This window comes from Electrophorus electricus, chromosome 20 (genome assembly GCF_013358815.1).
Source record: "Electrophorus electricus isolate fEleEle1 chromosome 20, fEleEle1.pri, whole genome shotgun sequence".
Classification (NCBI taxonomy): Eukaryota; Metazoa; Chordata; class Actinopteri; order Gymnotiformes; family Gymnotidae; genus Electrophorus; species Electrophorus electricus.
In genome coordinates, this window is record NC_049554.1 from 2,952,691 (window position 1) to 2,979,713 (window position 27,023).

General features: G+C 43.9%; 3 protein-coding genes across 6 annotated transcripts in view; all 3 read right to left on the reverse strand.

Moving 5' to 3' along the window:
- Positions 1 to 11,964, reverse strand: part of plekha6 (pleckstrin homology domain containing, family A member 6) — an 80,030-nt gene extending 68,066 nt beyond the window's left edge. For both annotated transcript variants that reach the window (XM_027028544.2, XM_035520286.1), the window contains exon 1: positions 11,695 to 11,964. The gene's annotated coding sequence lies outside the window, so the exon portion shown is untranslated. The remainder of the gene's footprint in view (positions 1 to 11,694) is intronic.
- Positions 11,965 to 16,310: 4,346 nt separating this feature from the next.
- LOC113589086 (protein phosphatase 1 regulatory subunit 15B) lies at positions 16,311 to 23,110 on the reverse strand. The gene is made up of 2 exons (XM_027028556.2): positions 20,186 to 23,110; positions 16,311 to 18,121 (listed from the first exon to the last, which is right to left on the reverse strand). The coding sequence occupies exons 1-2, from the start codon at positions 22,067 to 22,069 to the stop codon at positions 17,933 to 17,935; spliced, it is 2,073 nt and encodes a 690-aa protein (XP_026884357.2). The 5' UTR covers positions 22,070 to 23,110; the 3' UTR covers positions 16,311 to 17,932.
- Positions 23,111 to 24,161: 1,051 nt separating this feature from the next.
- The window catches only part of pik3c2b (phosphatidylinositol-4-phosphate 3-kinase, catalytic subunit type 2 beta), a 31,262-nt gene continuing 28,400 nt past the window's right edge, over positions 24,162 to 27,023 (reverse strand). For all 3 annotated transcript variants that reach the window (XM_035520239.1, XM_035520240.1, XM_035520241.1), the window contains one exon: positions 24,162 to 26,891. In XM_035520239.1, the coding sequence (XP_035376132.1) occupies positions 26,700 to 26,891 (192 nt within the window). In that variant the 3' untranslated portion in view covers positions 24,162 to 26,699. The remainder of the gene's footprint in view (positions 26,892 to 27,023) is intronic.

Here is a 27,023-nt window from a genome sequence, read left to right on the forward strand (position 1 = left end):
ACAGCAGAATTTGTTGTACAACTAACTGTTTCACCGGACAGTACTCAGCCATAGCATGGAATGCGTCTATGATGCATTGTGCGTTACGGGACGGATTAGTCAAGTTTGTCTTTGGTGTTTAAAGACAGCTCTAGCCAATCTGCGACTCTGCAGCTTTTAAAAGGTTGGTGAGGCAAAGTGTGTGCTGATCTAGACCAGAAAAAAACATTTCTGGTGAAAAAGTATCACAGCGATGGTAGTTTACTCTGTTTATGGGTAGCAGTGTGTTTACTGTATTGGCCTTAAAGACGTGAGGTCAGACACTATACTCAGGGCCTCTAACAGAGACAGCTGTAAATCCTTTGGACTCTTTGATTGATGCTTTTATAAAAGCATGCTACATGCTAACTGCATGCTAACTGGGCAGAGCTACTGGTCTGCTGGTGACTCTAAGTGGACCATAACAACCTCAACTCTCGTTAAAAGAGGAAGCAAGACCCTGGCCAGTGATGGGTGAGCAGAAAGTCTCTCTGGCCATAGAAGGAGGCAAAGACCACTGGAGACCAGGGGACAAACACGGTGATCCAGCTTCCATCAGCTGGGTCTTAATGACTCATTTTTCACTCAGTCACCTTCTAGGATGCGAGCTGCATATTATGAAATCGGGACAGGAGATGCAATACCTCTTGCTCTCAAAAGAGAGCTGGATCTGCCTGGTGAAAGAGAAGAGACCAGTAATTGCATAAACAAACAAAAATAACATTGAGAAGGGTGATAAATGATACATGATTGAGTACAGGAAATACCTCACTGAAATACACATCAGACAGTTCATGTGACCTTCCGTCCTGCTCTGGCACTGACATCTGGATGAGCCAGTTACATCCAGTTTGAGAACCAGTTGTGCTAATGGCATCTTTAGACCCAACTGCTCATATCAGCATGAAAAGCTGTTTGTCAGTTACTGGACTCAATGAGAATTGACTCCATTGGTTTCCACTCTATTCTCAGTTACATTTTTGTTTGTCATGCTCTCTTTCTGAAATGGGCAGCGGAGCAAGGAGATCGGTTCTCACTGTGCTCTCACTCTGCCACATTTAGATGGCCTGATCCCCCCCCCCCCCCCACATTGGAGCCATCATGTCTTCATTCCCCAGAGAACTAACATTTCCCAGATGACCATGGGATGTTTAGTATCCATGTCTGCCGTTCCCCCATCTTAGTTATTTTCCGATTGGCATATTCTTTTTTTAACTTAGCCCTTAACCAACTCTGGGCGGTTGTGACGTTCAATAACAGCAACAGTAATGGCAGCAAGGGCCTTTCCTGGAACGGCTGACCTAAAGCACGACACCAAAAGTAGGGTAGCACTAATACATGGACCGCACTCATCCTCCTTTCACAGCAGACTGAAGACGTCGGAGCAAAGCCTTCCTACAGCCTTCCTACAGCGGCCTGTAACCTGCCTGGTGGGCTACAGGACTGGACCGGGGCCGCACTGGCGTAAACACAGAGAAAGGCGGACTCTCACTGTCTGTGAGGATGCAGTACCACCCCTCCAGAGTTCTGAGTCCTGTCACTGTACTGCTTAGACCTCCTGAAGAAAACAGGCACGAGAACACAGCCGAGAGTGGCGCTACGGCATCCGGGGGACTGGCATTCACTTTAGAGGGAATTAAGTCACTACCCTTCCTTTCTGTATGTTCTCTTGGTTCACTTTTTTTTAACGATATTTTTTCACTGGGGAAACACCAGGGAGATAAAAATCTCTTTTTAAGCAAGACATAGCAAACAGCTACAGATGCCAAAACAAAACCTGATATTATACAGTATATGCCAAATGATTAATGACTGCAAGTCGTTAAAACCGTGTTCAGCTCAAAGAGCTTGGACTGCAGGAACTAAAATCACAGTGCAGATGAGAATGTGAGCATCCCATCCAGTGAACAGGAGGTGAACAGGAGGAGAACAGGAGGTGAACAGGAGGAGAACAGGAGGTGAACAGGAGGAGAACAGGAGGTGAACAGGAGGTGAACAGGAGGAGAACAGGAGGTGAACAGGAGGAGAACAGGAGGTGAACAGGAGGAGAACAGGAGGAGAACAGGAGGAGAACAGTCACTAAGCTAGACATACTAGGTCAGAGTCCTCTGCTGTAGACAGTGACAAAGACAAAGATGAGCAGAGTGCTGTCTGTGTAACAAGCAGAGACAAAGATTATGAGCAATGCAAGTGTCCTGTGACTTAGAGAGCTGCGGTTGCGTAAGACCCCCCCCCCCCCCACCCCAGCGCGTTGGTGGGTGGGGGGGGGGAAGACTGGTTGGAGTGACTAAGGAAGGTCACCATGGCAGCAGAAGATTTCCCGGGTGAACGCTCTGAAATGCACTAGGGTGATTCAGCTTTCATCCTGGGCTCCGGTTTAGCATCCCATAAAGGCCCGATGCACTCAAAGAGCCTCCGAGCACTGCTCACAGGTTCTTTTCTGCTCCCTGAAAATTTGGGAGCGCGACCCCATGGGCAGTAAGCCCTGAAAAGCCCAAGTAAGGCCTCTCACTGTTGGGTTTTTTTTTTTTTTTCGCTTTTCAGCAAGAAGACAAAAGACGAGAAAGTAAATCAATTGGGCTCGGAATGAATGAGCTAGCAGAGGAGGTATCCAAGTAGGGCTTTAATCTAATTAATCAGTGTGTTGGCTGCAATTGATAATGAGTCGCCTCCCCGCTGATTGTCATCAAAGCATGTTTCATAATTGATCAATCAGAACCACAGCAGACACACGTATGCACCCCCTCTCACGGTTAGGGCTGCCCTGAGATGCCAGGAGTATCTGCAAGCTGTGGAGGAGATCCACTAAGAGATTTGTCCAGCTCCTCAATTTAATTAAAGAGAGGTTGTACTGCTCGTGGTCACTAATGGCAATCGATAGTCTCTAGGTTAAGAGCAATTTAAACAGTGTCAATATAATCCCCTTTGGAAAGAAATCTCTTACAGGCGAAAAAGGTTAAAAGGAACCTTAGCAAATTTTGAAAATAAATAATTATGTCAGGGATGTAATAAGTAAATACCAACATCAGACCTATTTTGCTTCAGCTAAGAAAAATATATATATATGTGTGTTTTCAACAACCCAGATAAACTTCTTCAGAGATGAAACTTGTTTCTGCTTTAAATCCAGCAGAACCTTCCATCACTTTCCAATCTGTCTTCATTTGTTACAAGGAAACGGCAGTGTCATGGTGTTCTAAACCTATCACAAAAGTGTGCTGAATGGCTCGACAGAAACTAAAACAGCCGGTGTCAAGGGCCGTGTCTGGAGAAGCCCTCGCGTGCCACGCGCCCCAGAGGGTGGCACCGAGACAGAAAGGAAGAGGGAGACAAACAAAAACATTCAGCCTCTCTGAGGGCCTTTGTGTGAGGGATGCGTGCACGGGGGGGCAGATATCTCCCATCACACGCATGATTTGCTACTGCTGTGCCTGGGCGCTAATGACTTCCCCCGCCAACCCATCCCCCCTGTCTTTATCCATCTATCCCTCCATCCATCTATCTGTTGCCTTAGCTCCTCCCCTGTTCTTTGAGCACACTAGCTGAGTGCTAAAACAGAGGAACAATAGAAGAACCCTCTTTGCTGAAAGCATATCATGCCCATGGTTTTCTCACTGGTTGTGTCGATGATCCCACGGACAGCTTAGACACAGTCAATGTTTAGACATGCCTAATAAAGGTGCATTACTATAAACAGTATCTCCAAATTATAAGATGATATTTCACCTAGGAATTGACAATATATACTCCACAGTATGGCTAACTAAAAGGATTCAATGGTAAATGAAATTAATGCGTACTCATGACTCATTAAAAAAAAAAAGAAAGAAAAAAAGATCAGCATCTGTTACAAAGTGTCAATGGCATTTCACTAACAGAGAAGAATTCAGAATCCAGAAGCTGTAAAGTGTGCCACAGAAAAAAAAGTACGATAAGAGAACATTTTTTTAAGTGCTTGTTTTACATGAAGCACTCTCGATTGCTATGTTGCTAGCTAAGTGCAGTACATAACTTCACGTTAAGTAAACAACCTAACGGTCAAAATAAATATAGATAGCCACAAATGCATTCATGCCACAGAAAATACTTACGTTATTACAATAACATTTCAAGCCCGAACACCTATACGAAGCTACGCAATTTAACCTACTTCTTGGCGTGCAACTATCAGAAAATTATACAGTAAGTAAGCTAGCTACTTTCAATGCACCACATACGCCATATGCAGTCTATCGGCAAGAGACATCACCATTGATATTTGACTGGTGTTGGGCAGCTCACTGGCTAGCTAAAAACAGAATACGTACTTGTACAAGTAGGCCTACACGTTATAATAATTGAGGACATTCGAGCCAGTAGCTAACTATATAGCTACAAACGCATGCCAGAAGCAAGCTTGTACCCCTTCATCCAATTTATTAAAATAATATTTCAATAAAGGACACAAAGGTGATCTACACTGATTTTACTTTGAAACTCACTGACAATGTTGTGGCATCAAAGAACCAACTGACTTTTGCCCATGGGCAAAATCATTCTAACCTAGCTTTCAACACGATGAATAAGAATAAACAAATACATTTGCACTCTGTAATGCCAAAAGCTGTAATCTATGATGCTCTATCAATATTTTCGTTATCAAAGCAATGTGCACTGCAGTATGCAAATGCCTTGGTTTGGCAGGTATACAACCCTCTAAAGAGAACTAATAATAATAAAAAACTTATAATAAAAACACAGAAAAGAAGAAGCTTTGTTTTTTTGTTTTTGGCATGATGACTCACCTCATGCAATAAGCAGACCCCCCCCCCCCCCCCCCCCCAACCATACACACATAAACACACTGTCGCGGAGGAGTCTCTGCAATCTGTCATCAGTGAAGGAAACAGATGCAGCTTCACTGTAAATGAACATGTTATTGACAAAGCGCTGTCAGCAAGGCCCTGGTCCATGCACGTTGCAGCAAGCTAACTGTTAGCAGATCTAGTATGTCCTGGTTCATGCCCTGGTTCTTCTGTTTTTGCATGAACGAAATCAGCAAAAGGCCTTCACCAGTAAAGTCAGGTGTAAGCTGCGATGAAACATGCTCCACCACACCTAATCTTCGACTTTGCTCAAAAATCCACTTGCGTGTGTCATCAGTCCTTGGTCAGAAAAGGAAGAGAATGGTCTGGGTCAGGATGCAGATTGCAATGGGCTTATAGACACACCACACCCAATCACACAAATCATCTATCAAACCAGTGTGACTACATGGACATGGCATTTTCTTCATTTATTCCTTAGCTAATGTGCTTTGTGTTGTGGTTGACCATAGATTGACTCATCCTGTATCCACCCATTCACAACGTAGTTATTGGTGAGATTGGAGAAGTACTATAATTACATGGGTTGTGAGTTTTACATAGCCAAAGATAAAGACTAAACCACCACCAAACTAACAATGTGCTGTTGGAGCCCAGAACAGCAGGCAAAAGAGTTCTCCTTTCCCCAGGAGGTGCAAGCTAAAGATGAATCAGTCCTGTTCATTTATTCCAGCAGGTAACACTACACTGTGAACTAACATGAACTTGGCTGAGGTTCAGCACCCCTACCCTGTGAAGTGAAGGCAGCATTGCCTTCCAACTGCTGTACTGGTGCCATTGGCAAGCAGAATCAATGAGCACCATAGCTGTGAGAAGCACCGCCTGGTGACTCAGAGAAGATGTCTCTTCACACACTTGCTCTCTCAAGCACACATCCTGCCATCCACATGTAGAGAGCAGGACGAATGAAAGAAAAAAGAAAAAAACCGACACACACACATACACACATATTCCAGATAAGTAAAAAAAAAATCATCCTAAATTAATTCTGAAAAAATATTTCCAAACAACATTCCATTTTTGAATGACACAGAAATGTATGGAGCATATCTAATAAAGTGCACATGTGGCTCCAGAAAGATGATGGTGGCCAAGACTAATGTGATTTCTGCACAGGCACATTTCTGGACGCTACGTAGGCTACTTGCGGCCATGTCAAACCTTTACTTGTTGCCTTAGTCCCTCTCCTCCTGGTCCCAGGGCTGGTCTTGCAGTTACCCATTTTGGGGATTAGGACTGGGACTAAGATTAGGATTATGTAAGGTGTTGGTGATGAGCTGGTGAGAGCGGCCGTGGGCCACTGGTTACCTTCTGAGGAGACTGAGGAGATGTAGTAAGCTATGACGAAAATGCACAGCACAGAAAGAAAGGGTTAATTTCCTTGTGAATATGACAGAATGAGGCTGATCTGCACTGTCCCCTCAGTGGAATAGAACATACTCCAAAGATTATGTGCATCATAGCATTGATAGCCTCTGTATTAAGTTGAGACCCTAGTTCTCAGTCCAAAAGAATTATGTCTTGTATTTTGTGTGACCTCATGATGCATTCAGACCCCAATCTTGATTTCTGATGCTTTTAAGGCTCAGACATGAAGCACTCTGGGGACACGTTAAAATGAGACACCCTTCATGTTTATTAATGGTGGCAGCAGCAAGTAATCCGATGCTTATAAAATGGGTTATTGAGATGTGTGCTGGGTGAAAGTAAAGAAAGGGAAAAGACCCGAATGACAAAACAATCAAACAACAGTAAGACAAGTACAGTCCAAAGTTGACATCAGAAATCAGGACACATGGGTTCTACACATGAATAGGACGCCAAATAAGTGTTAATAGAGCAATAGCTGTAGTGTCACAGAAATGCCTGCTCTAATCCAGGTAGAAATATGGTCTTTAAGAGGCTCTACCATGTCAGCATGCATCTCAAATGCTGCCATCAGCTCTGAGAGGCACCGGTCCCTGTCTCCCTTGGAGCCCAGCCAACAAATTGGCACCAAAACAGAAGGTCGTGAGGGAGAGTCGGTGGAGACTCCTATTACCAGGAGCCACAGAATGAGTCCATGCAGGCAAGGTCGTAGACATGCAAAGCTATTAGCAAGGACATGCAATGTTAATGCTGTTACCTGGTCATGGAGTAGGTCTTTGGTTGAAAGGCTAGGCTCCATGAGCTGATTGTGACAAATAGGTTGGGAACTCAGAAACTTTCTGAGCCAAAACAGGGGCATTACACAACTTTAACTAATCGGTCATGCTTGAGTTAATTAGAGTTCTTTGCTGTGTACTATGAAATTCCACCTATGTTCCACACCCAGTAGAATCCATTTAGCAATACATATTTGGAATAATCTGGATGAATTTGGGACATTGTGGACAGCTTTGACCCCCACTAAATCATAGCTGCTCTGACACATCTTAAAGGCGTGATTTGCTTGTTGGTCCCTTTTAATAGATCTCAGCTGAACTCATGTATATTCATTCACCCGAATGCTTCAGTGATGTTGGAATCTCTTCATAGATGACCTAGTTTGCTAAGCAGTGACCTTCTGGTCACAGGAGCTGTAGTGTGACACCAAATGCTGTACTATTCAGTAAAGTTCGGATTGCCATGGTGGGCAAAGGGGAAAGTTGGAGGTGTTCGGCAGTCCAAAGGTCTGAGTGTCTATGCTCTGCAGACCAAGCGAGCACAGGCTCAAAGTGAGCCTGGACAGATCGCGATACGTGAAGTTGCTATCAAGTGGACTAATAGCACTTCCAGCACACGTTCCCAGTATATGAGGCAGAAGAGGTTTCTGTCAGTTCACAGCTACTTATGCACCCATGCATAAACACTCTATTTTAGCTACAATCTCCATGACAGTCGCTGTCACACAAGGGGAACGAGCTCTCAAGTCTACTTCAGCCCTAAAACCCCATACTGAGAAGTAGCATAGTGTGTGGAGAGGCGCAGCTGTGAAGCATCATCAGCGAGAAGGGAGCCTGCACTAAAAAACCTGCTTAATTGGTCCTAAGGGATGGGAGCAGGGGCGCCCGGGAGTCTAGTTCAGCCACTCTGGCCTGCCAGTCCGCTGGGGCGGGGGGTGGAGCTCAACACAGCCATTCACATGCTAATGCAGGAGCTGTCTGTATGGCTTTGATTCTCTGAGTGTGTCAACATGGATCCAGTCGGCAAGGGCCAAAATCACGTCTACTGGACACTTAGGTAGGCTGCAGGGGAAAGAAATCTAATACTAGGGTAGATCTAGTGATCTAGTTCACCTTTCTAATAATAGGGTAGATCTAGTTCATATTTCTAGTAAATGAACAAACGTTTGGTACTTCATAGTGTTGAAGCAGACTTGTATTGAAGGTCTGCATTAGAGCATAATTATAGATGACTGGAAGTACAATGCCTGGAAGTACAAAAGTAAATATGTGGCACCCTTAAGTCATTTCAACAGCTGCCTTTCAGGTGGTTTGCACTGGGTTTCATTCTAAACAGTGAATTTACCTGCAAAATATACACCAAGACTTTATAAAAGGTTTTAGAAGTTATACTATACATTTGACACATCATTCGATTTCATGTTAATGTATCTGCCTTCAGACTTTTAGTTGTGCAGATTGTGTGGCCTTGAGAAAACAGAGCAGTCAAAGAATGTTGACTCTTAGTTCTCTTCTGCTCTGAGAAGGTGATCAGTAACTCACTGCCTTCAGCATGCTATGGCCAAAAAAGCATAAAGAAAACTGAAGCGCTTAGTTGTTATAATCATAACCAACACTCTATCACGCCTAACCACCATGTGCTGTAAAGCCAAAGAACGGTTTCAGGTTGGCTTCTATATTAATGAGCCTATGAGTCCTCAATCAACTGAACAGCCAACCACAACAGACAATGCCCAGGCAATCGTGCCAAAGGGCCACGGTTGTTGCCATGACACTACAGCTAACTGCGAGTGTCAGTCAGGGACACCCGGGAACACTCAGTCCTGTGCAGCCAGTTAGTGTCTGGATGCGAGTAATGACCCAGAACACCACTGAATTAAGAAAGGGAGCCTGGCCACCAGAACAGGTGCGTCTGGAGGTGAGGTCAGGCAAGGTTGCTCCCAAGTAATGTCACTGCAGGACTAAACACCATGCCAGCTCCCTCCAATTTATGTGGAGCTGGTTACGGTGATGGAGCGATGGAGCTGAAAGGGTTAACGTTCTCCTCTAATGGTGATCTGCTCCAGGCCTGGCATGGCTCTTGGCTGCTGCATGCATGGGGGATGCACACAAAACAACTCCAGGGAGGCAAGACTGGTTTTTTTTTTTAAATCTCTCTCATTCTCAAGCTTTCAGGATTTGCCTTTGTTTACGAAATACATATTTGGAAGTGCATGTAATAATGAATTAAGAATAGAACTGGAGCAGAGATCCTTGGGGGGAGTCTAGAAACAACAGTATGCAGCACTCAGACGTGGTCGGACTTGGGGGGAGTGGGATTACCCTCACCTCAGTGCTGGCGCTCTCTAGCCCTCTGCCCCCCTCCAACCCCCCTCCCCCCCCCCTCCGAGCACCACCTAGTCTTCCTCCATCTTCCTTCTTCCTTTGTCCTTTCATCTCACACAAAGTCCCCGCGTAGGTGATTCAATGGATCTCCATGGGAACGTGGCGGCCGAGGCCCAGCCCCGTGGTAAAGGTGCGGGGGTCCAGGAGATTAACCCTTTCATCCATGGCCCTTTGATGTGCCTAGCAACCGAAGGATGCTGTGTTCAACACACGCGGGCCGCTGGAGCCCATTTAGCTCACCGCAGTGCCCCAGCCATGCATAATTACATTTAATCAAGCCTGTGCTGAAAGGTAACAGCTCATGGCAGTAGCTGTTCTGACATACGCTGGACACAGCAAGGCTCATAGTCAACGCATATCATATCTACCTTTTACACAGACTCAGTAGCTGAAGTAAACTGGTTGTAGATCATTAGTAGACCATTACTGAATCATTCATTACGATGACTCAATGAAAAAAAGTCAGGTACCATTAAGCTCTAATAAATTCCACTAATGTTTCTGTGTTTTATTATTAAATTATGTAATATTGACCAATTCTGTGCATTTGACATGAAGCTATTAATAGTGCAAAGAAACATGTTTTATTAGCAACATAAAGTTTAAGAATAATTAATGTAATTAAACAGTGAACATTGCATGACTTTTTCAGTACCGGTAGTGATGCACTTTATTCATGAATAACTATTTACTCAGCTCCCACTGTGTCATCAGTTCTTCAGGCATGACGACTCTTCGTAACAAGTCCCGCACACACACACGGTGGTTTTGACATTATGCATTATGACTGCAGGCGGCCAGTAAAGTGGCGAGATGGCCACGTGAGACTCCAGCACACGCTAACAAAGGGCCAGCCACGTGAGACTCCAGCACACGCTAACGAATAGACAGGCATGTAAGCATTAACGCTAACGAAGAGAGGCAGGCACACTGCAGGTGCACATGGGCACACGCAGAGCAAACAGCACACATTATTCTGGCACAACACGGGTGCTTTTCCTAATATCCGACTAATGTCTCACTTTCTGCAGAAAACAAACGTTAAATATCCTATACTCATGAATACATCCACATGTACGCACATAAAAAGACACGCAGCTCTTCATCACTACCGTCGCCACACGATGCAGCCAATGAGAGACTCAGACAATGGCTCACTGGTTCGGTTCCGACCAATCACAGAGGAGCTCAGATGAGGAGAGAGCTCGCAGTGGCAACAAAAACACAGCGAGTTAGAGCATGTGGCAGTACGAGCAGATGAATCAGGATGCCTCCATGATCTGTGCTTTCTCTGCATTCACACAGACGCACATTCATGAATTACTCTTCCACCTCCTTATGTAAAAAATGTAGTATTTATGCGAAAACATAAAAAACAAAAAACCCTAACCTTACCATGTCCGTGGAAAAGGAAATATTTTGCCTTTTAGTCTTACAAATTAAAGATGCATTTTGTGTAAAAATAGCATAACAAAAGCAACCCCCCCCCCCCCCCGCCCATACACGCACCTTAAGTATGTTGATTTCAGTAGAAATGTCACATAACAGCCCAGAACAGGCTCATTGGAGATCATCCAAGACAATGACATTAGTTTACTACAAAAGACAAGGAGGTTAATTGCATTATCACCTCCTTCCATTTGCCCTGACTGAGACTGTCTGCAGAGTTTATCTCCTAAAGGAAGCATTGCTTCAGTCACAGTGCATTTCAGTGGTCCAGGATCAGCTTGGCTAAGTCCTACAAAGAGTTATTCTGCATGCTGTACCACACGGCACTGCTCCCAGCACCCGCATCCAAACAAACACAGCATTGAGACTGACAAAGAGAGAAAGAGGAAAATAGAGGGACAGGTGGCTGCACTCCAGGGGTCATGGGGGTCATGGGGGGCAGGTTTCAGCAAGGGACACATTTGGTGTCACCCCAGCATCTGTAATCAGTGACAGACATCACCCAAATATGAACCAAATCACCAAAGCAACGGCATCAACAACATTAGTCAACACACTGGATGATGTTTTCTGTAGAGTTACATACTATCCATGACTATAATTGTGCTACATTTAAAAATATCCCTTTGACTGCTCGCACAGCGGTCCATATGAATTCTGCATGGTTGAGTGCAGTAGGAGCTGGGTGCTTATTCATAGCACATGGCACTGCTAAAATGGCCATTTCAGACCGGCTTACCCAACAATCATAATTTAGCCCCAAGGTGAGGAGCGCAGCAGACCTGTGCACCGTTAAACAAAGGGAGGGTTCATAAGCATGAATGAGCACTCACCAGCCACCTGCTGCAGACGCACCGCACTGCCTGGCGTCAGAGGGCTCCGGTTACTCGTCCCCAGTATGTCCACAAAAGATGTTGTCAGCTTTGAAGCATCAGCAAACGGTTGGAATGTGGTCCGGGTGGGGACGGGGGGGCACTGGAACCTCAGTGGGTCGTGGGAGAGAAACGCGTCAGCGGCCAGGTAGACGTGGAGGTGAACAGGTCTAGCGACGGCGCTGACAGCAGGCACAGGGTGCAGGGGCTGGGATGCTGTGCAATAACAAGCATCCTTTTTTTCAGATGAAGGGAGGGCGTGACAGCACACCAGAGAAATGGAGAGAGGAGGGGAGGAGGACAGGGGAGGGGGGCGACACGGAGCATGTCCGCTGCAAATCCTGACGTGTCACATGACTCTGTCTCAGCTGTCAATCAGTGTTGGAGGGAAACAGGATTTAGGGGGTGGGAGTTGAGAGTCTGATGAGTACCGTGCTGAGTGGTGGGCGTGGGCTTCACAGCTGCGCTCCCTTTCATTAAAGACGGAGCGGGAGAAAGACCTGTAATCTTCTAGAGCCCACCCCCAGCCCTTAGCCTACCAATAGCAGCGTGGTATTGATGGCTCCCCGAAGATGGATTTAACCCCTTCTCGACTGGACTGCATCTGATAAAAACAAAGAAGAGATGATTGTCTAAACCCACGTGGGCAATAGTCTGTTTTGCAAAAAACAAAAAAACAAAAATTTGAAAAACATCGTAAAGTTGATACTTTTTCACTAAAACAAATCGCTTAAGATTTAATGGCCCACAGTACAGAACTCTGTTTTTATCCTTTAATCTTGATGCCTTGACATTTATGACACAAATGTGAAAAATACACAGAGAACAAAGCACTCACCCCAGAGGAGTGGTGGCCCATCACACTCTCATTTCATCCCATTCTTCCATAAACCAGTTCTAATCTTCCCTAATACTCTGCATTTCATATTACAGCCTTACTAAAGGAATCTTATACAATATTATACATTATTCTTTTCAGTTTCAGTAGTCTTTTTTATTTTATTTTTAGGTATCTAGGTAAAGATAAAATGTATCTATATTTAATATAGATTACATGAGGTATAACGTTACATAATACTGTATTTTCAATAAAATACTAAATACGGCAGGCAGAAAATTTATTACACACACACACACACTCACACACACACACACACACACACACACACACACACACACACACACAAATTTCAGTTACCAGTAAAAGAAAGGAACACAGTGCCCTCTGGTGACACAATACTAATGCATTTTTACACGTTTACCTTTAATCCATAACACATCATAACACATAACCCTGTAAATATATGCAATGATAAATTATAGGACCCTATCCAGAACAATAACAGATTGTTATTGTTATTATTGCCAGATGTAGTTCCAGTGATCTCAGTGGACTACAAGAGCTCATTAGTGCCCAAGGTCATATAAAATGGCAGACAAAAACAAAATGGTAGACAATTGTGCCATCTAGTGGAAAATACCTCAACATTTTGTGACAGAGCAAATTAGTTTTTTACAGTTCCTAAGACACTTCTCGAAACCTTCCACTGTTTTCTCACCACAAAGCCCAGTTGTCACAGAACCCCTCAAAAGTTTTAACTATGCTCAAAATCAGTCATTTTCAGATCAAACACAAAATGAGTCAAAATAACACAGCTGCGTGTCCATTACACATCAAAAAATGGAAAATTCAGTGTTCAGGACATGTAGGTGCAGAAATGTTTTTATTTTATTTATAATAGTAAATGCGTTGTGTCATTCCCCCCCCCCCCCCCCCCCCCCACTAATTCACAACTAAGGACAAAGATGTAAATGTAATTGCATAAATCAACAAGTGATTCGCTCAGCCTGAGCGTCATGTCTTTGTGCTGGCTCAAGCCAGAAGATTTCATCTACTTCACAGGCAATGCCATAACCAGGCAAGGCAGGAAAAGCCCTCTGGTGTTCCGGATCCAGCCTTGGCAAGACTCCATACCTATGTCACTATAGGCCAATTGCAAGGCCTATAGGAAATCTTCCACGATACAGGCTTTTCGCTCATGTACCTTCCATGGCCATGCAGAGAGCAACTCTTCTGTTGGGTCGAGGGAAGGGGAGTGTGTTGGAAGGCAAACATTTACGAATGCCTGATTGATGTTGAACCACTCCTGTATCAGGACACCACTGTGAAACCTGACATTGTCCCAAACTACGATGTAGACAGGACACTCTGCCTGCCCACAGTCCTGCTGCTCAAAACAAACAAAACATCCCGAAGACCCAGTAAGAAGATGTCGGATGTTATATGGCCCCAAGGTGGCATGACAGTGGAGAACCCCATGATTACTCATGGCTGGACAAACTGTGACACTACCCCCACGCTGGCCAAGGACTTGCCCAATGGCCCCCTGGAAAGTCCTGTTCTGGCCTCTCCTTCTCCTGAACCTCTTCATCCACAACAATGTACTCTTTTGGTCTTTCCAAGGAATCCAGTTGAAACACCCTCTACATAGAAATGAATTTAGTTATGTAAGTGCTACAGAAAGTCAGACGTTTGCCATAAGCATGTATGACAGTAGCATGTAGCATAGTACTGAACTGTGATCGATCAGAACTGAATGTGTCTGTCTGAATGTACACATACTGAAATGGTTTTGACTCCGAGTTGTGCTCAGATGGTATTCTGTACACTTGCTTCATGCACACCATGTCGGAGGACATGGTCAGTGATGGAAAGGTTGGCACTGTTGATTCCTTCAAAGTTCACATCGTGTTCAACAGCTCAGCAACCGCATTTCCGCAGTCTAATGGCACTGATTTGAAGGAACATGTCAACTAATGAGAGTTGCTGTTGGGAGCACATAAGAGTCCTTCCATCCTCACGTAGCCATTACACAATTATATAAAAAAGAAATTTGCAGTTGCTACAGTAAAATATGCATGCAGTAGAAACACTGATCGATTCCCTCCCGTGTCCTTGTGAAGTAGTGAAACATCTGTACATTAAATTACCCGAAAACACTGATTACCTCTTCTCTGAACCTACACTGATAGCATTTAGCAGACACTTTTATCCCAAGCAATGGACAATTATGACTGAACACAACTTGAGCAGTTGAGGGTTAAGAGCCTCGCTCAAGGGCCCAACAGTGGAAACTTGGCAGTAGCAGGACCTGAATCGACAACTTCCAATTACAAGTGAAGCACCTTAAGCACTGAACTAGCACCGCCGCATTGTCCTACGTACCTCACAGGCATTCCATGAACAAGAGCACGGCCCATCAGTTGTTCAAATTTCATCTGAAATGATGGTTCTGGGGCTTGGTCTTGCTCTTCCTCATACACCACCTTATACAGATTCTCCCTCCTTGCTCTTTCTCAGAGTCCACTTGTGGTGTCAACTGTTTTACAAAAAGGCTGAATCAGATATGAAAACTGTCTAACTACGTGGTTATTAAGGTTTTGCAAAGAAGGATTAATTTGATGAGGTTTAGCAGCTGAGTTTTGTTGTGAGAATAGGGTTTACTGAAAAACAGTAAGAGGGGGGAAAAAATGTTCATTTCCAGCTTTTTTCCAAACTCTCAAAATCCTACTATTCTACAAGGAGTTAAAGGGACTAAAAAGGGCTGTACTAACGATTCTAGTAGAGATTAAAATCACATTTAGTCTGATTAAAGTGTAAGATACTTGCAGGTTGATTTTGAGTGTAAATATGCAGGGCTGACTAGAATTAAAATGGAAATACCCAAATGCAACAAACTACATTAGCAAATTGCAGGAGCAAGAAAGCCAGAAAAAAAAGCGCAGTATTATTCCACTGCTGGCCTGTGTCCTTTAGAAAATGTTGTTTTAAAATCTCTTAAAGATATAACACCCTCATCATATCCAGATGTCTTAGGATCATCACATTGCACATTGCACATATGAAACCTCATGTGGGGAAGCAGCTTCTATGCACCAAATCTGCAACATGATGACCATTTGTCAGGCTGCTTTACCACGGTTCCTAAAGATGAGCTAAAAAAAATTTTCAACATAGTATTATACTAGTTTTATTTTCCTTGTTATACCTCCTGGTTACCTTTATATTGTGTGCTTCTATTTTAATTTCCCTGGCCTTTTTTCTTAAATGAAATGTTAAATGCCGTTTTCTACCTCGAACTGGTGCAGGTAAAAGAAAGCTAATGGCTGGAAAGCACCTAGAAAAACCACCCAGTCACCAACACCACATACTTCACTTAATCTGTAAACAGCAAAGTTAAAAATAAAAAAAAAACCCACACCATGACGTGAAATGACATGAAATAATATTCCAAACTCTGGCCACAATTAACAAATGAAAACTAACAACCTGATTATTAGCATTTTGGCTTAATGGTGGATAGACAAAAATTATCGGATGTAATTATTGTCCAAAATTCCAATATTGAACCAATAAAGATTAATTCTATATAATATTTAATTCATCAAACTTCTAATTAAAAAATAAATAAATAAAAAAAATTGTATGCAAAAGTATCATCCTTGTTTTGCGTATTTATATAGCCCAAACTCCTAATATTCATTTATTCAGGTCAGCAATTAAACAGAACCCACAATTCAATATTTAAACATTAGATTTATTCCTTAAATGTTAATGTTGATTATGTCTCTGTCAGAAAATCCAGAGTAGATGCAGATTATACTCCTAAATGTTTTACAAAAATAAAACACTTTTGTTAATTTTGCTGATTAACAAATTAACCCTATGCTTTGACATCAAGCATATCGCTTTAAAAGATTCCTTTTAAATACATGCATTAGTCCCTGCACTGCTCTTTATAGTCAACACATATGATTTCACCCACTTGGTCACAGCTGCAACAGTTCAAAACACAGACACAACCTCTTGTTTAGGACAGAATACACCACAGTGGTTCTCGAGCACTAGGAAGCCAAGCAGGATTCTTAAGATAAAGAGAATGAATGCCAGGCCTTTAAATATAAAGAGTACCGTGCGAATATGTATTACCAAGGGCCACTCACACCAGCCTTCAGACACAGCAAGAGATACCGACTTGAGCTTAGCTGAACTCTAAACACCATGTGTTCATTTGGATCCATTCAAACTGATCAGTCAGACAGGGAAATAACTCCACGGCTCTGTAGGGTCAAACACTGAGGTTCCACCAAGTGATGGAGCTCAGAGCTTCTTTGGCTTTGAGGTTAATAAGTGAAGGGGTCTAGGGCTATGCGTAGACAAGCAGCAATACTCAACACCCATGTGTCACTTACTTACATGCTCCAATTCATCTGCTTCCACAAAATGTTGAGATTTTAGAAAAAGGAAAAAACAAAAACCACCCCCCCCCCCAATTTTTTTTAATAAATAAAAAATGCAGTTCCACAATCATACCCCTGATAAGAACTGATAAACTGGGTAAGATTTTTTTAAGGAATCAAGCAGTTTTTTTTTTTTTAAATAATTGTATCAACAGAAAAAAAAAAAAAAAACAAGACATATTTAGTAAAGTTAAAAAACCTTTTCATTTAGGAACAAAAACTGATTTAAGGTTATCGATTTTCCATTTTATATAAGAAATCCTTTGTCTATCTAAATCCAGCCAAACAAAAATCCTTGCAATACATGAAGGCAACAAGGAATGCTAACACTACAAACAGATGGGTTCAATACTCTTGCACTAATACAGATGAGAGGTTGAAGGTAGAATATCAAAAATAGTTTAGTCTCACTTTGAGAGCAATTCAGAATTGCAATTAGTGCATTACTGAGTTTTAATGTCTTGGCCATTTTATATCTATGCAGCTAACGAGGGACAGAACAGGCTTCAAGGGACCCTGAACATAATACACAATAAAACCTTCCTTATGGTGCGCTGACCCTTCCATTTTTTGTGACATCAGGACAGGACAGTCACAACTTCAAGTAACAATGGCCAATCCACTGTCGCCCGCTTGATTTATGAGACTCAAGGACAGGTAATTGTGGTGTTCAGGAAACTATACAGCACTCTCCAGCTCATGACAGAACTGTGTGTTAGCATGTGACTGAAGTGAAATAATCTCCAACCCAGATTTACTGGGCTGGCACATCAGAGCCCTTTGATTTTCACTTTCCAACCCCCCCATGGCCTGGAATTAGCCCACCGATATATAGCCTTTTTGTTTTTGCATTCAAAAGAAAAATCAACCACAGAACAGCAAACACACGCAGGGTGAATCAACTATGATGAAGTCTCTGAAAAACGAGGAGGCGGAAGGTAGGGGCCAGACAGTAGCTGATGGTCTCCTCCACCTCCTGGACGCGGCGCTGGAATCGGCAGCGGTCCCGGGCAAACTCCTCCCACGGCCCTCGGCGGTCCTCGTCGCTGCTGGCGTAGAACTCCTCCACCTCCTCCACAAACGTCACCTGCAGGACGCCACAGAGCAAGAAGCATTAATTCTCATTCAGTCTCTCACTGCTTGAAGAACAAATCTCACAGCTCTGTTCAGTGACGGGTTATAGAAAGTGTAAATTCTATACAGAATTAGATGTTACATATCCCTGTGCCAATTGACTAGAGCTTCACATAGGGACCAGCCCACTCATTTCATACTAGAAACCACTAGAAACAGTTCAAGCTCTTCACAGGGATCATAAGGCACCTCCCTTTGTCCACGTTTTGGCCAATTAAGCCCACGATGCCTCCAGAAGACTCAGTGGGGCCTGGTGTCACAGCCACCCTCTCCAAACGCAATTTTAAACCAAACACTGGTCTCCATGGTGACTAAGGCTGTTATCTAGCCCCACCAACACCGTGGTCGGTGCCACCAGTTCCATATGGGCTTTACGCTCCACGCCAACAGTAATCTCTGTATTTACCCACTGCGCTGCCCCCATGCAGACAAGCACTTCCTATCCCTACCTACAATTATCATAATCCAAACATGTCAAGCGGTGCTTGCATAAAGTGATGCGCTTTATTGCTGAATAAATTAACATGCAGTAGGGGGAAAAAAGCCTATTTAAATCATCTGCAGCAAGAAAAACAGGCTTATTAAAAGCAATCCCACACTTAACAAGCAAAGGTACTGTGATCGGCCCCAAGCTCAGTCAGGGGGCCACAGGTGGGGGGCAGGGGGTTGTCAACCTTCTTGCCTGCAAGTGGCCACTTTTGCTCAATTTCCGCATAACCTCCCCTCCTCTGGGTAACGTAAGCAAAGCAGAAGGTAGACGACACTTCCCAGCTATCCGGGGTCATGGATGGTGAATGGAAAAGCGTAGGTTTCCAGAGCTGCGGCAACAGCTACGAGTAGCGTGGAGTCAGAAGTGGAAAAAAATAGGCCATGGTGCCACGTGAGGATGAGCAACAGGCCATCCTCTACTTGTGTCTCCGTGAAGACTCACTCGTGTTTCACTGAGAAGCGCAAAATGTAAGCATTGCATCAGATGATCAGACGGCAAGAAAAAAAAAAAAAAAAAAAAAAAAAAAAAAAAAAAAAAGAGAGAACGGACTTCTTGCACTGCTTTACATCATGTTCAGAGCTCAACCTATAGCAGTCGCTGCGCTAGCACAGAGCCAGACACCTCACAGAAATCTGCTGCCATAGTAACACCACATTAAACCAGAAAAAGATTAGCGTAAAAAAAATGGCCACATGGAAAGGAAGAAAACACTGCACACCTGTACATCACAAACATAGGAGAAACACAACTTGCCAGCTAGGACTGGAAAAGAAAACTGCTAAATAGAAGATTTTTTAAATATTCAATTTAGCCATTGCTCAGTACAAGGGTCAGAGCGAAGGGTGAGGCATTGTGCAGTACCCCTGGAGCTGAGAGGGTTAAGGGCCTTGCTCAAGGGCCCAACAGTAGTTGCAAGGCAGAGCTGGGATTCGAACCCACTACCTTCCGAGTCATAGCCTACCCTTCAAATTAAATGCCTGAATGAAGACAAAAACATAAATACTATTTATGTTCTAATATAGAGCTAATGTTACTAACATAAAAACTGAACAGGTGCAGGCCAAAGGCCTCCACTGTAACCAGTATGGTTCAGAAACATTAAGGAAGTGAATGAATAAACAAATTATACACTCAGGTAAATTTCACAGAGAGCACACACTTCACACATTATTTCCATCTTTTGTAATCCACCTTTATGAAATATTCTTCACAGCTGTAAAACTGTACAACATGCCATGTTACAGGATGTGGATCCTATAGATAAAAGATGCAGTGTAGCTTCCCATTCACCATTCATTGATCATGCTTGACATACAATCCCTACACCTGCCTTAGCCAAAAAAATGAAATACCGGCTATTAGACACCCCCCTCTTTAACTAATGAATGGTATAACTTCAGACCAAACTCCCCTGAAGCAAACAGGTTCATGCCCATATCAGAATTCAAGAAAACATGCAGCTCATGCAGTCTGTCAGACTATGATATGATGTGGATTTTCTTGTCTGTAAATTCACTGCACACTAACCTTTTTCAGCCTGACACAGCTGGTACTCCCAGGGTGGCCTTGTGCAGGAGCTGCCTCTGAGAACCCGCTATCCAGCCTCTCCTCGGCCTCCTCTCTCGTATAGACCGGCGGCCCGACAGCCCTGACCTTCTTGCTGCGGGACCTGCCTGGTTCTTGAGTCCGGAGAGGAGCCTGAAAGTTCAAGGGGCTGTAGGGGTCTGATGAGCAGCTGAACGAGTTCCAGAGCTTCAAGCTTTCCTCTTCATCTATCGAGCAAGCCTCGTCGGTGGACTCCTCATCCTCGAGCTGCAGGGGCGAGGGCGAAGGGGAGGGCGAGGGCGTGAACGCAGGCCCTGCTGGGGAGCCCGACAGGGGCGAATCCACTGCTGCTGCTCTGGGCTTTGGGGCTGTTCGTATAGGGGCGGTGAAGTTTCGGGGGTTGTAGGGGTCTGCGTTTTGGCACAGCGAGTTCCACATGGTCTCGCTCTCGGGGTCGAGCTCGTCGCCTTCCAAGTCGTCCTCGTCCTCGCTGTCGTCCAGGCCCTCAGAGTTAGACCCACGGGACGAGCCTTCGCTGTCGAAACCGTCGTCTTCGTCGCTATCCCAGTCGCTGTCGTCCTCCGAGTCGGAGTCATCGCTGCAGGGGTTGCCCATGATGTATGCGATCGCCCTGTTCGAACAGTTAGGAACAGACAGGGATGATGTGGCCTGGCTGCTGCGTGTGGGTTCGGAGGGTGACACCGCCTCCTTCTGTTCCTCATCACCGTTCCCAGCTGCCTCGCACGGAGCATCACCAATGGGCTCCTCCTCCCCCTCACCTCCGCGCCCTGCCTCGCCCTCCTGAGAGGGGCCAGGACTGTCCAATTCCGACTGTCCCGGTTTCTCACACACAAGCTTCATATTATGCTGCTTAGTGTTTGCATTTTCTTCTTCCAAACTGGAGTAGCCGTTGTCTTGTTCTGGGGTCAGAACGGCTGTGGTGTCAGTCAGATGCCCCACTACATTGTGCTGGTGAACTGATGCAAGCTGGTCTGTACTCGGGAGCGATTCTGGCCCGGGCATGTGAAGGCCTCCATTGTCTTCTGGCTCTTTGACACGCAACAGCCCAGCGGTTTCGTGGTGCATCAATTCCACATCATTGCTCCGTACAAACAGTTCTGTTGGCTTAGCGAAAACAACAGCTGAACTGCAGTCAGCTGGATGACAACGGCCAGGAGTGCAATTGGCCCCGCTATGCAAGGACTTTGTATCAGTCAATTTTCCACTCTGTGACAAATTTGGCAGTACACTTTGAGGCTCATCAGCTCCCCGAAGTAGGTCCCAGGACCAGCTCTTGGAGGCCTCGAGCTGGGACTGCACGCGTTCAGCGCGACCTACATCTTTTTGCGAGGAAGCCATGTTCAGGAACACTTGACTGAGAAACCTTCTCACCATTGTGAGGTATCCACCTGTGGCCAGGTGCTGCGCTTCTGCACCTGTAGAATTCTGAACTCCTAATGCATGCAAAGGATCTTCTTTCAACCAGTTCAGAGTGTGTGTGTCACTAGAAGCAAAACCTAAAAACCTGGAATTTCCGTGCAGACAGTGTACACAAGCAACACTCGCTACACTCAGCCCTGCCGAATGCTGGGCGGCTGGCATGAGATTATCAAGGTTTGCCAACAACGAATTTTCAGTGTCAACGTTCGATTTTCCTGCCTGGCCGCTCCAGTGTGTCAGGGATGGCGTGTGCGATCTTCCAGGCAAATACTTCTGCAGAAGCGTCCATGCAGGCCTGGAGAGCAGGGACAACGTGCTAGTCCATGAGCTTTCGTGTCTGGTTACGTCTGCTCTTTCAAGGCCAGTCGGTGGAGGTTGAGAAACCCCTTTAGAAAAAGGCTCCTCTGAACTCATACTTCTAAACATTGCCAATATATTAACTCTTCAAATTTCAAATAATGATATAACGATTCAAAGCAAATTTTATAGCGAGCAGGGGGACCGTTTTACCTCCCTATGAAATAGAGCAATCACGACTAATAAGCGAGTTAGCTGACTAACCCTAGATCAGTTAACCAACGAGTTTGCAAAGTTAACCAACTTACTTTCCGCTTTGGCACGCTTGTTTCATTAACCAACTAGTTAATAGTCGCCTGCATTGTTATCCAACACTTCTCTTTTACAAACTAGCTAACTAATCTCTAGTTAAGATTTTGCGGAGGAACACTAACTAAACAGCGAGAAAACCTGGGGATGATACTTTATTATATATTAGCAACACTGTACTGCTAAATGTTAGCTACCAGAAAATTCGTTTCACCATTTCCCAGCCGGCATCACTGTCCATAATTGCCGCCAGACATCTTTTAAATGTTGTCAAATCTCCAAAGTGTCCGGGAGGCTTAAGCGACGGCCACGTCGTGCCGGTCATCTCTCCAAGCGACGCAGCAACGGGGGCAACCATGGCCCAAACCGGCCACGGATCTCGCAACGCTCACGGCGGCCTGCGCAGAATTACCAAGCTTCCTGCGGGTCGTGGACTTACTGGGAACGGCATAAAAAAGTGTGGGGGGCAGCATGATGAAAGTCGAGTCGAAACATTCGTTGTATTCCAAATCAGGTGTCGACGTACGTGCCATTTCAGCTGTTTCCGATGTCTTGTGGCGTGAGAAAGCGAACTATATCCCTGACGGAGTCTCGGGCTTGCGTTATCTTAGCACATACGTTAAAGGAAACGCTTCAGTCGGCTAGCCGGCTAGCGAGTTAGCCAACTGCCGAGCTGTTGTGGTTACCAAAGAAAATCGAAATGCTTCGTCAAATGTGAGGCGCAAGAACGCTGCAACACTGACAAAACGCCACAAATGAAAGTAAAACTACACTTTAAAGCGCTTTAAGCAGATGTTATTAATCGGCGATGTTCGTTCGTCCCTCCTTTTTCGCCCTTCGTCGAAGGCTAGCCGACGAGCGCCAGCGGAGAAATGGGAGATTTCATCAGAAACGCTTAGGGACCGTCGCTAAATTAAAAAAAAAAGTAAGCGACAATAGGGACCATCGTAGAGACCCAGCTTCATGTGGCGAGCGCTTGTCACATGCTTCGAAATAAGTTATATAACCCAGTCGCAATATACAGTTCCATGTATTAGAAACTAACTTGACTTCAAGATTTGTAAAAGGCAGTATGTAGCCTATTAAATTAGATTGTAAGCTGTTCAAACATCCATGTAAAATCACTGATCTCTAATAAAGAATTTGATCAGTGATAAAAACCTGCACTAATCTAGTGAAAATATACATTATAGCTTATTTTTAAATTTTATTTTTAAATTCTACTGGAATGTGTAAATGCTTAGATTTCCTAATGATAAGTTCAGTAATGCAAAGAATGCTTTTAAATTTAAAGTATAGGGCCCCCTTCAGTTAAACATCTTTCAAAGCTCTCACATTTTATAACCAGATTTTATTTTCATAGACTTCATAGTTTGTTTCCCCAAAATACAATTTTAGACCCATGTACAATGTAGAAAGAATGTCTTCAGATATTTTTATTCCATAAGGTTAATCTTGAGCATTTATGAGTCAAAGGGCCCTCTGATTGGATAATTAGCCATTTTGTCATCATTACTCTGCAGAATGCAATTTCTATAAATCACAGCCACAAGCAGTACTTTCATACTTATGAGAGTAAGTATACTCTCGAAGAGATACACAGAGCTGATATAAATTCCTACATCATTGGGGGAATGGATCCACAAACGATAAAGCGCTTATTCATACAAGATCGCTTTAGTGAGCTGAATTCAGCACAAGATGTCTTTTACAGACTTTTCATGGGAGCATCTAATTAGTTGGAATGGGCTGAATGTGAAGTGGGTGGCAGGAGTTATTCTAATTCTGCCTGTTCAGACAATGATGTACAAGCAATGTGGTGCAATAGCAAGCAAGACCAATTTGCTAATGACATCGGACAAAGTCATTCAAACGCCTATAACAGCCATAAGACATGGTCATCGTCCACTCGTTTAAGTGTGAATTCAAGTTCATTTTATTTAGTGCAAATAATATTAAAAAAAAAACAAGGTACACAACTTTCATGTCAGGAAAATCAAAATGGTGAGATTAAACTCTAAATTGCAATGAAAATGATGTTCTCAGTATGTACAACACATTAAATCTGTTCATTTTGAACATACATTCGTTCCCATTTTCTCTTCTATAAATCTGTGATCATTCAAAATGTACTAATTTGGCAATGTCCCTTTACAGATCCTTTGCATAATTATAGCAAGTCTGAGCCCTCCAACAGATGACCATTACCAAGGCATTGTGGCTCCCAGGCAATTTCTCTCATTGCATTAAAAAGACAACCATGTCCTCAAACAGCCAAACAAAATACAATATAGTCTGCTGCTTCATAGAGAAAAAAGGGTGGACTACACTTCAAATGAAATATAAGGGGCATCTGTGACAGAAGGACAATCTTAGGCATGGCCAAGGTGATTCCCATAACTCCTGCAGTGGTAGAACTGAATGGCTTGGTCAGGAAGTACAGAACTTTGGCCCCCCCGAGCACCACCACATACTCACCAGCACTGAGCATACTGCAGCTATTGGCAAGTCAGGCAGTGCAGCGATTCAACCGCATGATATTCTTCAAAATGGTCACAACAAACATGTAGTTAAAACGTATGTTCAAGCAAATTTCCAATCCGTTAGATTTTTCCTACTTAAATTTGTTCCATCAAACCTGAGGCCTTCCATGAAACCCAGCCTGTATGGTTTGTGTTGCAAATGGACAAAGTGATGTTTGCAAGGGAAAACCAGGATTTGTGAGGGAAAACGGGAAGCTATAGCCATATATTCAGCGCTTTCATCTGCATGCAACTTTTCTGGAAAATAAGAAGACAAAAACAAACCAAAAACCCATCCAGAACACACATACAAACAGTATAGAGGATAAAGCACACAGAGCTTCTCCCAGCAGGTGTTCTTTACCTCAACAGTTCAAATATGGTAACTGAATGAATATAACAATACTTGAGTCTTAAGGCTGACCGTTGCTTTTGTTTCAAAATAAATGACACTGTTCCAAAAAAAAAAAAAAAAAAAAGGTACAAAGTATGTCAAATGAGACCAAAAGTGCAACATTTATCCAGTAGCAAATTTCACAGCATGCATCTGAAGCATACGTAACTACATCATTTGCAGTGGCCCCATCATGGCCTGGTTAAGATTAATGCTCCCACAGCACAAAACGCAACCTCAAACTCCCTCACGGCATGCTGACAGAGCACCTATAATTAAACTGCATGTGAAGCACTTGACTGGGCTTAGGCAATATACTGCTTGTACAGTGTTATTTTGGTGTGGAAAGAATAAGCTTTTAATTGTTTACAAAGTGCCAATGGGATAAAAATGCAGTGATTTGAAAACCAAAATATAAACTTGATTACTGACAGGTATTCGATGAATACATGACAAAAGATTTAAAATGGGAAAACCAGCATAGTTATATATGGCCTAGACATAATTTTGTAAGTCTGGAATACAATTAAATGCAAAAAGTAACTAATTCAATTGTACTGATTTTATAGTGATTTTGTCAAACGGTGATTTAGGTTTTTGTCTCGATCACGTTGCTGATCGCCTACCCCTATGGTGCCTTGTAACCATCCAAGCATTCATCAGCTGTAAGAAATGAGCCTCCCAAATTCTATTATTATACTTGCATGCCAAGTCACTGAGTCATGATGGAAAAAAAAACATTTTCAAAAGCACAGGACTTTCTATTATAAGTTATATATGTTCATTACAGACATGATTAGGCAACTGGGCTAAATTAGGCCTTGTGTAAGTCCGTAAAGGTTTGTCACGCCACCGATCCTCAAGTATTTTAGTCTTTTTATGATCAGATGGTTCCCTCCCACCAAGTATGCGAATAATCCAACTGACCCTTAGTAAAGTAAACCTGGTATAATCAGACTCAGAGACATAACAAATGTCACAACAACAGCTAGCTCAAAATTGAGCCACCATAAAAGAACATCTTTAAAAAGAAATAACTTAAAGTTTAATTTGTTCTCTTAAAAAGAAATTGTAGGGATTTACAATAAGCATAAGGCTCAGAATGGACAAAATTCTGAGCCTTCTGCAATGCTATACCATGGCACGGACACACACACACACACACACACACACACACACGCACGCACGCACGCACGCGCACCCCCACCCACGTCTTTTGTCAGTTAGGAACAGACAATTTAACCTCATCTTATCCACAAGGTCCACGTAGTGCACAGTATCCCCAACAAATAATCAGAATACAGCATGGAGTGATGGCTCTCCACCACTGAGTTTAAAAGTCTCCAGAGCAGGAGAATCCACAACGCACACCCCCACTGGGGGGAAATACCTCCCTCTGAGCAGGGCCTCCCCACCTCACAAACCCAAGCTCGAAGACACCTACGCCCTCCTTGACTGGCTCCTACCTACGAGCTAGCTCCCCTTTAACAGGCTCTAAACTAGGTCTGCTGGCCTGTCCATCTTGGCTGCACTGCTAGCGGCTGCCTTCGGAGCCTCCGGCGCTTAGCTGGTGCCAGTCCACCCAGTGCTGGCCAGGCGTGAGGTTCTTTAAGGGGATGAAGGTCTCGCCCAGCAGGGTACTCTCCCAGAATGCCCCGTCATCCAACACCCGAAGGTGGATGGACCTCTGATTCAGGTCCCCACGTGGTATCCTATCATACACCAGCTACAGGGAGAGAAAACGGAGTCACATGTAAGGGACAATCATCGTTTAGTCCAGTTGACAGTCATGAGGAAGTTATTTGCAAGCAGGATTACACAGTGGTGAGTTTTGAAACAAATCATGCGCATGTGAACA